The sequence below is a fragment of the Pungitius pungitius genome, chromosome 1 (genome assembly GCF_949316345.1).
Source record: "Pungitius pungitius chromosome 1, fPunPun2.1, whole genome shotgun sequence".
NCBI classification, from domain to species: domain Eukaryota; kingdom Metazoa; phylum Chordata; class Actinopteri; order Perciformes; family Gasterosteidae; genus Pungitius; species Pungitius pungitius.
In genome coordinates this window covers 17,702,655-17,715,664 of record NC_084900.1, presented here as the reverse complement: position 1 = coordinate 17,715,664, position 13,010 = coordinate 17,702,655, and the positions used below count along the sequence as shown (strand labels likewise).

The 13,010-nt window shown below is 48.7% G+C and overlaps 1 protein-coding gene across 2 annotated transcripts in view; it reads right to left on the bottom strand.

The window, feature by feature from the left end:
• Positions 1-6,101, bottom strand: part of scube3 (signal peptide, CUB domain, EGF-like 3) — a 50,892-nt gene extending 44,791 nt beyond the window's left edge. For both annotated transcript variants that reach the window (XM_037478685.2, XM_037478686.2), the window contains exon 1: positions 5,551-6,101. In XM_037478685.2, the coding sequence (XP_037334582.1) occupies positions 5,551-5,650 (100 nt within the window). In that variant the 5' untranslated portion in view covers positions 5,651-6,101. The remainder of the gene's footprint in view (positions 1-5,550) is intronic.
• Between the last annotated feature and the right edge of the window lie 6,909 nt (positions 6,102-13,010).

The window sequence follows — 13,010 nt, the reverse complement described above, 5'->3', positions numbered from 1 at the left end:
ACTAAAACAGGAAGCGAAGCCAAACCGTGACAGTAATCTTATTTTGCAATTTACAGACATTTTAAAGAGCAAATGATTAATGGAGTTAATAATCGGTAGATTGTTAGATTGTTAAACTATCCCCTAGTTAAAGCCCCTTTGCCTGCATGATGGATGGTGTATTGATTTAAAAACAACCAACCTTTGTCATTCATCAACAGGATAAACTACTACAGTTTGCTGTAACTAGAATACATCTGGAGTTTAGTGATATATTTATATTTACTGATAATTACTAATTAGTGATTAAATACTGCAGAGGGTCATGCGTTTCTCTTCCCGTGCCTTTGTCCATTGAGGAAGTCTCATATTCATTAGTGAAGTCATCCCCCATCCTACCCAGAATGCATTAGCCAGAAGCCACCGTATAAATAACCAGGCTTTCTTCCTCATCTGGATTCCTTGACGTATCGGGTTGGATTTTTCCATTACTAAGCAGAATAAGAGCATTTCCTTTCACTTCCAGCACTCTCTAAAGCTGGCGCTCACCATCAGGAATGTAAACACACAAGTCTGTAAACAAGGCTCTCGCTGACCCCTCCAAACCCCCCCTCCAGCAACGCTGACCACCGCAGACCAGGCTAATGACGTCCCTCGCTGACCCCCCCCCCTCAAAGGAGGGACGCAGACCCATTATTCAGCCGAGAGGTCACAGAGGGGAACAGGGAAGAGGGCGAGAGAGCAGGAAGGATGGTGAGGGCCCGGCAGTGTAAACAGGCCCGATACGAGTATCACAGTATCCCCAATCAGTGGTGTAAGGGAAGCGGCAGGCCGAGGGGATAAGAGGGAGGGGCGTTAGAGGATTAATGATGAAGATGAGCTGCCGCAGCTGACCGAGGGGCAGCGCTGAGGCTCCTCAGCGAGCGGGGGTCCGGAGGCGAGTGCAAGGCCAAGAGGGTCAAGAGTGCCGTCATCACGGACTCAGTCCTCCCCCCTTCCCCCCCCCCTGAAAAAAACGGCGTGGATGCTGTCAGCGCGGCGGCGCATCTGCACACAGAACAAAGGCCACTGACGAGGGCGAGAGGGGATGAGAGCCAGCGATGGGAGGGGAGAGTTTCCTCATTTTAACCACAATGCCGCGGGTGGAGGGAAGCATCACAGGACTCGTTTGGACCATATTGTTCAGTGTAAAGCCTTGATTTTTGCACTCCTCACCCCTTGAACTTTTTCTAACCATTTAAAATGAGGACGGCAGGCAAACAGGGGTCCGATTATTAGCTCGAGAACAGGTGAAACAACGCGTTTCTGTTTGAACGGGACCCATCGTTGGTACAGCATGCAACGTTTGTCAATTCAGTGCATGTGCATGCAGATGATGACTAGAGGCGGTTGCTGAATATAATTTGATGAAAACTGAAGGAAAAGCAAAAATTAGGATTATACTCGAACTACAAAGACACAATACACACAACAAACTATTTACATCTACAGGACGCTGAGAATGACTTTGTTCCAAGCGGGGGTGAGGCGGGATCCCTCTTTCCAATATTTGTGGTAAGCTAAGCTAAGCTAAGCTAACCAGCTGCTAGATAGAGAGCGAAAATGTTTTCTGTAAGTATGAGCCACCATTTCAAAACTCCTTCTCTGTGGTAATATATTGCTGCGAAGAATTCTTTTTTCTTGCCAGGAACAGCACTCACTGATTTGTGGACTGCCGTCACGCCGTCGGCCATCTTGGATGGCGGCTGTCGCCATGTTATTTAAATGCAACCAACGAACAGAAGTGGCCATATTTGAAATGCTGACGAGTCATTTATACGGCTCTGGTAGCAGAAAGCAACCTGTCAATCCCAGTAAGCCTGCCGTAAAGGATACTTCACGGTCTATTTAAAGTGAACATCATTCACTAGACAAACATCATGCCGTATGGGAGAAGACATAAAACCAGAGATTGAGACCATAAACTGAAGTTTACAATGTTTGCCGAGTTTATAAATCAAGTGAGAAGAATGGTCTTTTTGTCATAGACTTCTATTGGACTTCTTTTTCCAAACAGAGCAGTGGCTGCTGGGGGAAAATGTTTAAGTCAATCCCAAATGGACACAACATCAGTAAGGAAAGCGGCCGATCGATATGGGCATCAATCTTCTCATCGGCAATAGAATAGAATAAATAACTAATTTCTCCTTTTGACAAAGAGTCTGGCGAAATATGCAGCTTTATTACAAAAACACTTCCCGGGAGATACGGATGGATTAAATGCTAATCGTTTGGAAAGTGCCCTCATTGAGATTCTCCTTTGGAGACCTTGAGACGGGCCGTCACATTTCGTGTGGCCAGAATCTTTGACGGTCTGTCGCTGAGAGGAAAGTGTCTCGGTTCCACATTCCAGTGTGCGAGGATGAAAGCGAGCGACTGTCCAGAGCGGAGGCCCGCCGAACGGCCACGGGTCACAGCCCGCTGCAGACCCCCCCCCCCGGCTCTACATGCGCCTGTAAGCACGGCCCTCCGTGCGCCACGTAGCTGCTTTGAAGCGTGCGTGTCAAGCTGCAGCCTCTCCACGCCGAAGCTGCCGAAGAATTGCTCGTCGCAGTCGTACTCACTTCTAAGCGTGTCTGCGGATCGATGCCCCCCCCCCCCTCACCCTCACCCTCACTCGTCAGCGGGTGACCGAGGGGCACCCCGAGGCTCTGCCTACCCCCGACACTCTGATCACACACACACACGCAGAGAGACGGAAACGTGTGGGTGAGAAACCAAAGAGCCACTTAAAGTGCAATCAAAGACCTTAAAGTAGCAGTCCTCAAAGAAGACGTATTGTACCGATTACCAGGTACATTATACAGCATTACATGCTTTGAGGATCCTTTCATTATTATCACCAACCTTTTATACCTTTTATATTTTAGTCTTGGATGATTAAGAATTTCACTTTGAGTGAAGATGAAATGGTTAAGGTTGTCAGTCTAGAGTATTTTTGTCCATGCGCATGTTGGAATGGAAACATGCAGTTGCGACCGCATCAATCATCAATCTAAAATTTTTTTAAATCTTTTATATTGCCACTTTACTAATTCACAGATGCTCCTGATGAAGACGGAGGACGGAGGACGTCTGTCTTTCCCAACCAACCCCGAAAGCAGCTTCCATTGGCCAGCTGTTAAAAATGACTTTGCCAAAAAGAGTGTTCACCGTTGCCTTGGCAGGCAAACGGTGACTTTCCCGTCTGCGGGTCTTAAAAAGGGCAAGTCCAGTCTGCGATGGGATGAGAGTAACAAGCTTGACAAATACCACAGCGGGGAGCTTGTAGGACAGCAAACCTTCAGAGAAGTTCAAGGCCATGGGTAGAAATAACCCCCCCCCCTCCATTAAAAAGGTTCTTTTTAATTCAGTTTCAAAGATCGGTCCACATGACCACAGACACTCTCTCACCGTCACACACACACACACACACACACACACACACACTTCCATGCTTACACAGGCCTGCAACATGTATACAGCTTTCTGTCAAGTCACACCAAACGGGCCTGACGGGACCGAGGGGACAGAAGGAGAGCTGTGCCCCAGCGCTGGTTTCTTTAAATATATATAGCGCGCGGGGCTAACGGCGAGCTCCCTCCGTGCGTAACTCGTTGCTTGGGGCCGACAGAGAAGCACAGCTACTTCATTAAGCACAAGGGGTGGGGGTGGGGGTGGGGGGGGGCGGACAAAGCAAACAAAGCACGAATTGGGTGAAAAAGGAAAGGGGTGAGTGAGTGAGTGTTGGGGGTGGGTGATGGGTGGTGGTTAGTGTGTGTGTGTGTGGGGGGGGGGGGGGGGGGGACGCTGGGGCTGCATCTCTAGAGGTAAGCCTCCCCGTCACTTAGGCTTCGAAACTGCCAAGGGCCACTCGGTTCCCACAGTGCGCCCGGGCCCGGGTGTCCAGCCTTGCCTACGCGCTCAGGCCCGCCCCCTCCTCCTCCTCCTCCTCCTCCCGGGCCCCGGAGCAGAGGTTACACCAACACAGTCAGCATGTCAGACCCCACACCAACCGTTGCCTTGGTGCCGCTGCATTGACGAAGCGAGGAAAGTGATTCGGCTCCCTTCTTTCCTCTCCTTCTCTCCTAGTTCGCTGCTCGCTCACTGAGAAAAAACCTCTTTCTCCCGATCATTTTTCCCTTCTTTGTCATTCTCTCTACCACATCCTCAGATCTGCCCTCCCTCATTCCACTGCTCCTTCGCTTCCCTTTTCTTCCCCGAGTAATGACTGAGGCCTGAAACACCGGGCCGTGATTAGACTGACTGATGAGACAAAGACTCTGGTCTGAAACATCTGCATTGAATAAATATTGAGATGACAATTTTTTTTTTTTCCTTTTTCAAGTCAATGCTCATCTCTCCAGTTTTTTTTTCTTTTCCAAAATTGTTCCCAGCTTGAAGACGAGTCGGTGCCACAGAGTTGCCGCCGACATCAAAAGTTAAGACACCAAACACGCTGACAAATAACAGAGAGAGAGAGAATGTCTCGGCAGAGATAAACAGGAACCTGGAGGGGAAGCCGACCGACGCGCCATCCACGCCCACCCCGCTCGGCGTCCGGGCAAACAGGTGCACGCCATTACCTCGACCCTCGACCTTCACGCCGCCGCATTCCGCGCCCCCGAGCAATTGTGTAATCGATGTGGAAAATAAAGTGAGTAGTTCTAATAGCAAAATGTAAATATTGAGTTTTCCCACAAGTGGGGGCAGACCACCCAGGATGCAAAACAGTCACCCACCGCCCCCCCACCCCCCTTTTCCCCTTTCCCCCTTTTTGCCTCGTCGGCCGCCTGAGAGACATCTTTTTGTGTGTGCCACGATGTGCCTTTTATCGCGGATACTTCTGGCAGCCCTGGCTTGGCATTTGCATTGTGAGAGAAGAAAAAAAAAAAACCTGAAGGAGAGAAGTCTGGGGAGAGGGTAAAAGGAGGGGGGGCGGTCACAAATTGACAGTGTGAAGCCGTGTCTTTCTTGTCCCTGTAAATTCCTTTATTTTTAGATTTAGGCCGCCTCTTGTCTGGTGGTAATAAGAGAGCTGAGGGACTGACAGGCAGAGCCTGCTCCGTGTGTGTGTGTGTGTGTGTGTGTGTGTGTGTGTGTGTTACAGGCCGGTGTCAAATACTTGTCTGGACCGTGACAAATACCTCCTGGTAGGTCTCACTACAATCACCTGCAGGATTGGCTATGGGACAGAACTGTTCACACTGCTGATGCTGTTTGAGGATCAAAGGGAAACGTGGCTAGACGTATTTTCTGACAACAGGTAACTCAGTCATACTTCATCCGAACCGTTTTACGTAAGAAAGAAGCAATTAAGTGATTGCAAGAGGAGTACGCTTTAATCCAACAACTTCGCTTTGACCCTCTTATCTGCCAAATACTCCTCTTATTACTTGTTTTAATAAGCTTAGATTAAAGTCCCGTTTGTTTGGACAGCTGATCGAGTGTCATCACTGCCGTCTCTCCCTAAAAAAGCACCCCGACAAATCTCTGCATTTCTCAGCCTTCACGGGGGGAAGCTTCGGCGTTTGTTGGAGGTGGAAAACTTACCTTGAGCGGTTTTACTTCCTGACGCCGACTGTTGGACGAAGGCGACCAAGCAGAAACCGACGAATCCCAGGCTCGCGCGTATCGCCGCGTGCATGTACATGTTGACTTGAGAGCTACAGTTAGACGCGAGCACCTCGTAAGATCTACGAGCACATACAAAGCGGGTGTGTGTGAGTGTGTGTGTGTGTGTGTGTGGAGCCCTCTGGTTATTCCTTCCTGAGCACCCGCTGGCAGGACGCTGCGCGGTCCCGATTCCTCCTCGCGCTTATACGAGGTTCGAGTGGTCGGGGTCGAGGACAGCCCGGCAGCGCGCAGCGGAGGAAGGCTTCTCTGTTGTCATGTTCCGAGCCAGACGGATGTCAATTTAAGAAAGGGGGGAGAGAGAGAGAGAGAGAGAGAGAGAGAGGGTGAGAGAGAGATGGAGTGGAGCAGCGGGGACTCAAGGGGGAGGAGAGAAGAAGATGAAGAAGAAGAAGACCAAAAAGACGCGCCCGCGTTGCGCTCTGGACTCCTCTGCTGATCCTCCTCTGACTCGCCCTCACCGTTTCCTCTTTTTTTCTCCCTTTTTTTGTCAGGCTGGAATTTAAAACACGCGCGCGCACGCACGCACGTGTGAGAATATAGACGGGGCGGGGCGGGGCGGGGAGGGGTGTTGCGTGTCCCTCGTGCTCGAGCGGTCACCTGCCCAGTGTCACCTGCGCGCAAAGAAAAGTCCCCCTCACTTCGGCTGGAGGGTGTGTGTGTGTGTGTGTGTGGAAGGAGGGGGGAGGGGGGCTCAGATGGGGAAAGAAAATAGCCTGGAGATTGCATTTTGGAAAAGCTGCAGCTCATCCAGTCGCACTACACATCCAATTAGAGCCCATTTACGACAGACGGAGTGGGGGGGTGCAGCGTTATGGAAAGAGGTCTGCTGATGTTAGATTAATGTGTTCATTAAACAGTTGGTCAACAACAAATGTTAACATTTAGAGAAAAAAAAGTTTAATCCAGAACCTTATATTAAGGACATTTTAACAAATAAAAGTGCAGAAGAAATAAACTGCACCAGATGCTCACAATACACTAAAACACCGAGTTAATTAAAAATCGGTAAGAGGTTTAGGGGGGCAATGATTTGTTATAATAATCATCTGGCACAAGGACCAAAAACAAAGAAAACTAGATTCATTTTTTTATTTTGGTGATCTGGCCTGAAATCACTCAAGCCGTGCCTGATCAATACAAGTCATTATTACGGAGAGTCTCCCCCTTAAATAACTTCCCAGACCATTTCTTCCTGAGACCAAACGTTACAAGTGTGGAAGCCCAACGGCTCAAAGGCCAGTTTACCTTGGACTCCTACCATCCGCCACGGTGCAAAACAGTGATTATGATGGGATGTTTGCACACCATTAACCTCCCCAACAACACCTGAAGAGCAACGAGCCTCGAGGAGCTCCATGAAGCCAGACAGACCTCTCACATCACCCGGGAGCACAGCCCACTGAGCTACATTTGTTTTTTGGGGGGCAAAGCGTCTGCCTCCCCACACGTGCAAATGAATCAGCTTTTGTTGATGCGTCTGTGTGTTTGCGTTTTCAACACACAGGCACATTCAACACTATAATTATTGTGATTCTGTTCCCCTCAAATCAACTGCAACGCAGGCCTCACAATGAGGCTGATTGGAGACAACAACAAGTCGAGGATGCAGACAATCAGGAAACAGCGTTATGGAGGACGCACACCCCCCCCCCCGTCTTATCAGATTGTGTCATTACCTTAACTTGCCTGCTGGCTGTGTCCCCCGTGGGGGGGGGGGGCTCAATAAATAAGAGATTCAGCACAAGAGAACAACCTTCCTGAGATACCGATTCAAAAATACACGTAACTCCACGGGCACCGAGCCGTTGGGGTGTAATCACAACAACATCCGTCAGGGATATGGAAAGAACCCGTGTCCCCGAGTCCAAACCTCTGGGCAATTGTGCGCACTTGTAAAAACCAAATGAGCTCAGAGTCACTGGGGGAGTTTGAGAAAGTCAGCGCGCGGACGCCACAGAGCGCGGGCTGCCGTCCTCGCACCTCGCGGGATCAGTGCACGTGATTAAAATTTTTTTAAAAAAGACACCGTGCACCAGACAGAGCTATTTTTACCCCGGCAGACACACATGGGGGGGGGGGGGGGGGGGAGGGGGCGAAGACAATGTTTCATTTATGCACTTGCTATAAGTGCCCAGCAAAGGTCTCTCTTGGGCCTTTTCGGGATTTGGAGGGCTTAAAAAAACACAATTTGGATTCTTATGAAAAAGAAATGGGTAGGCGGGGGGGGGGGGGGGGGGGGGACTGCAAGAGACGTATCCTCGTTTCGAGAGCACCACAATGTTTGGACACCATTTTTTAAAATCTCTTGCAGGTTATAACCCTCTAACCCACGATGCTGCAACAGCTGCCGCGGGAAGATAAATGCAAGATGGATGCGTGTTGGGAGGCGTCCGTCGGAGCCGTGGCTGCATGCTAATGGGCCGAGGAGGGAGACGTCCTGCAGAGAGCCTAATGTTCTCTTCCAGATGGTCTACACAGGGGCTCATCACCTCAGCGCCCCGTTAACTTCCTTCCACTTTGACGTTCGTGCTCCCCGATCGACTGAAAGATTTGTGTGTGAAATGCAGAGGCTGGCAGCTCAGGAGCTCTCCCTGCACCACCCCCCCCCCTCCTTCTCTCTCCGCGGGGGGCTCCGTATGCGAGGTGACCAACACCACCGCAGGCCCAGCAGGACCCCTTGGTACTCACCATGCCAGCACCACAGGGGAGCGCAGTGGCTCGCTGAGTTCCACACTTTAGTGCAGGCATCCCAGCGAACGCTGTGGGCTTGCCCCAGGAATGCCTCCCGACCGCGTGCCTCAGTCACTGGCACTAACGGAGCGAGGGGGGGGGAGGATCAACTCGGCAGAAAGGTCAGGGGAACCGAAAAGACGCATACCCCGAGTGGCCCCTGGCTCGGCTTTGTGTTTGTAACATCGCAGCACTGGAAGTGTCAGATGAGTTCTAATGAGCGTTATCGCCACGGCAACCCCCGGGGATTGTGAGCGCTTGTTTCGCTCGACCCCAGGTCGCGTTGCCTGAGTTTCAATGCTGGAGGTAGACGAGACACAGACAGGCCTCACTGCTGCAGGGGAAACAGGCCTGTGTGGGAACAATATCTGCTGTGTGTGTGTGTGTGTGTGTGAGCCTGTGTGTGCGCGCGTGCAGACAAGTGAAATCATAGAGATCAGACGAGACACGAGAGGGACGTTGTCCCGTTTAAGATCCCTAGTTTAACCCGTACCCATTGATCCCGGATCACTCGGCGTATCAATCATGGGCCCACAGCTGAGCTGTAGGACGGCGCTCACTGCCTCTCAGAGCTCTCCCCACACGGGGGGGCACATATCATTTAAGCAAACCCCCTGCGACGACATGATGGCGTGTTGAACCCCCCCCCCCCGCCCCCTCCCGGCCCACTGGGAGGAGGCTCTGCGCTGGGAAGTCCCATGAGCTCACTGTCTCGCCTGATAGTGCAGCTACGCCTTCTGTACCTGCTCCAATTACAGGGAGGGCCTCCAAGGGGCTTCGTGGAGGTTCAGGTGTTAAAAAAAAAGAGTACACAATAATGTTGAGATTCTAGGCCATGAAAACTTTCAATCACAATCAAACTATCCCCGGCCCGCTAAGGGTCATTGTAACTCTAAGGCGAGTACGAATATCGGAAAATCGCCCACATTATCTGCAAATACTGTTGACCTGAATCATTTCCTCTGGAAAAAAAACAAGTCAAGACATTGACTTTTCTCTTTGGAAAGATTTAAAAAAAGAAAACTTAAGCTCTGGACTGATGTAACCTCATGAGCATTAGAGGAAATAACAGTAAAAAAAAAAAAAAGATTATTTCCCCCCGGACTAAATTAATAAAAGTTTCAGAAGGAAATTAAAGGTCCTGTCCTGCATTTTTGCCAAAACGTATTTCCCTCTGGGCCAATTTAAAATGTAAAACTGACTAAACTTTCCTAATTTTATTTTTCATGCAAGGCTGATGATACAATTATTATATCAAAATGTAATTTGATTTAGTGAATGCAAAGCAAATCTACAACCAATCAGCTGAAATCATATCTTCGAGTTTAACAACAAATCGTTTTTTTTTTTCAAGATTTTAACCCATGAAGAAAAGATGAAGAGTCTGCAAACAAAAGACAGTTATCATGCCACTCGCAGCGAATTCACGGGCATGTGACGTCAGAGAACACTGTGTCTGCACGTGCATCGTTTCAAGCTACCAATAAACTACACTCACCGGCCACTTTATTAGGTACCCCATGCTAGTAACGGGTTGGACCCCCTTTTGCCTTCAGAACTGCCTCAATTCTTCGTGGCATAGATTCAACAAGGTGCTGGAAGCATTCCTCAGGGAGTTTGGTCCATATTGACATGATGGCATCACACAGTTGCCGCAGATTTGTCGGCTGCACATCCATGATGCGAATCTCCCGTTCCACCACATCCCAAAGATGCTCTATTGGATTGAGATCTGGTGATTGTGGAGGCCATTTGAGTACAGCGAACTCATTGTCATGTTCAAGAAACCAGTCTGAGATGATTCCAGCTTTATGACATGGCGCTTTATCCTGCTGAAAGTAGCCATCAGAAGTTGGGTACATTGTGTTCATAAAGGGATGGACATGGTCAGCAACAGTACTCAGGTAGGCTGTGGCGTTGCAACGATGCTTAATTGGTACCAAGGGGCCCAAAGAGTGCCAAGAAAATATTCCCCACACCATGACACCACCACCACCAGCCTGAACCGTTGATACAAGGCAGGATGGATCCATGCTTTCATGTTGTAGACGCCAAATTCTGACCCTACCATCCGAATGTCGCAACAGAAATCGAGACTCATCAGACCAGGCAACGTTTTTCCAATCTTCTATTGTCCAATTTCGATGAGCTTGTGCAAATTGTAGCCTCAGTTTCCTGTTCTTAGCTGAAAGGAGTGGCACCCGGTGTGGTCTTCTGCTGCTGTAGCCCATCTGCCTCAAAGTTCGACGTACTGTGCGTTCAGAGATGCTCTTATGCCCACCTTGGTTGTAACGGGTGGTTATTTGAGTCACTGTTGCCCTTCTATCAGCTCGAACCAGTCTGGCCATTCTCCTCTGACCTCTGGCATCAACAAGGCATTTCCGCCCACAGAACTGCCGCTCACTGGATGTTTTTTCTTTTTCGGACCATTCTCTGTAAACCCTAGAGATGGTTGTGCGTGAAAATCCCAGTAGATTAGCAGTTTCTGAAATACTCAGACCAGCCCTTCTGGCACCAACAATCATGCCACGTTCAAAGTCACTCAAATCACCTTTCTTCCCCATACTGATGCTCGGTTTGAACTGCAGGAGATTGTCTTGACAATGTCTACATGCCTAAATGCACTGAGTTGCCGCCATGTGATTGGCTGCTTAGAAATTAAGTGTTAACGAGCAGTTGGACAGGTGTACCTAATAAAGTGGCCGGTGAGTGTATACTGGTTGCTCTGGTGTGCACACATGAAACTAGACCGCCCCCTAGTGGTCTCTATTTGAGCCTGCTGTTATTCAAATACACATTGAGGCACATGTTTCAAACTCATGGCCTGCGGGCCATATCCGGCCCGTGAATGAATTATCTTTGGCTCACATGATCAAATTTATTTACTATTAGAGCTGGCCCGCCGGTATATCGCACGCTTCACCATAATACTACAAATCCCACAATGCACTCTCCGTGTGTCGTCGCGCATTCGAGGGCCCGCGTAAAAAACCATACCAACAACTTTTTACTTCGTTAATTTTTTTGTGTGTTTTTTCCCATAAAATGAAAATACAAAGCGGTGCCGCTAAACCGGAAGTACGTAGATTTTCACAGTAAGAATTGACGCAACCGTCTGCAATGACAGCGGTTACCAGGGTAACAAGAGGAGAAAAGTTCATTAACCGATATTAACCGACAGTTTAAGAAGATCGCAGAGTAATCAACATCCACTGGAGTGCATACGTCCTGACGTCAGCGAACCGTCGGTCGAACCGTCGGTCGGACCGCCAGCGCCACCCCCCCCGTTCACGCCGATCGTCAGTGGCCCGCGTTGGGTCGAAGTCGGCAGTATCTGGCCCAAACCTGAAATGAGTTTGACACCCCTGCATTAAGGGGTGATACTGGATTGGAATGTCGCCAACTGTAGTCCATTATTCAGCTTTCTGTCGGCTATAACCTGAGCCCTATTTATTCAAGCAGAAATACAGTATGTTCACATTTGGGAAAAGTTGATGTTTGCAAGCTGCCGATGAATGTAGAGGATTACTTTTATACTGAAGAACATTTAAAAATGTAATGATTTTCAAGCAAGTTCTGGTTTTTTTATGTGACATTTATTATAGTTGCGGAAGGTGTAAATCACACTCAAACCGTTCGAGTTTAAAACCATATTTGAGTAATGACGACCAAAAGTTACCTTCGATGGATCCACAGCACCTCCGTCCTCGTGTTGCTAAACTTCCTGGTTCGGTCTCCCTCCGCCACTCGGGTTAGTGCGTGTGTTGGGTTTTAGTCTAGAAGTAGCAGGAATAACTGGATGGGGTTAAGACTCAGATTAGAGGAAAATGTCGACAGCAGCACCCACCTGTTGCCTTTAGCCCCGGAGCCTCACGTATGTTTGACAACCTCCTGATTAACAGGTGTTTACACTAGTGGTTTAGAAACCTGCACTAACATTTTTTTTAAATTAATTATTCAAATCTATTATCATAAGCACAGTTCTACCTCATAAACCCACCAGTCTTGCAGCATCCTCAAGTGTTGCTAGGTATTATTAAAAGGCTAAACGTCTATTATTTTCCAGACCCCATCATATGTCTTTGGAACGTCCTGTTGTTATCAGTCTAGGTATCCGTCCATCATAGCAGGTGATCTATGGGGCCTTGCAGGGCGGGCACTCCAAAAAATGATTCAAGCCCTTCTTAGATGTGACAATTTTAAATGGTGCTTTATGTGAACATATCTATTAAAGCAGTGGTTCTCAACTGGTCTGGCCCCGGGACCCACCATCACCCCTTAATGACAAGCCGCGACCCAAATCGAGGAGGGGGGGGGGGGGGGGGGGTGCTAACGGTTTGCTAACGGCGAGCCACCAGATGAGAATCACTGTATTAAAGGGTACACATATATAATCAGTAGCAGCAACATAATATTGTTTATAAGTTTCACTTATGAAATTTGTTTAGGTAAAAACGTGTATGTGTCAACTCAAATTAATTAATTAATTGAGGACTACCGTTTGCGCATGTGCGCTTTTAGCGTAGTTCTGCCTTTTTTGCTGATTGAAACTGGCTGCAACGTCATCATTATCTCTAGCTCGGGTGAAAGTCATTTATTTGGTAAGTAACTATGTTTTTTTGTAGTGTAAAATGTAACTCTCTATT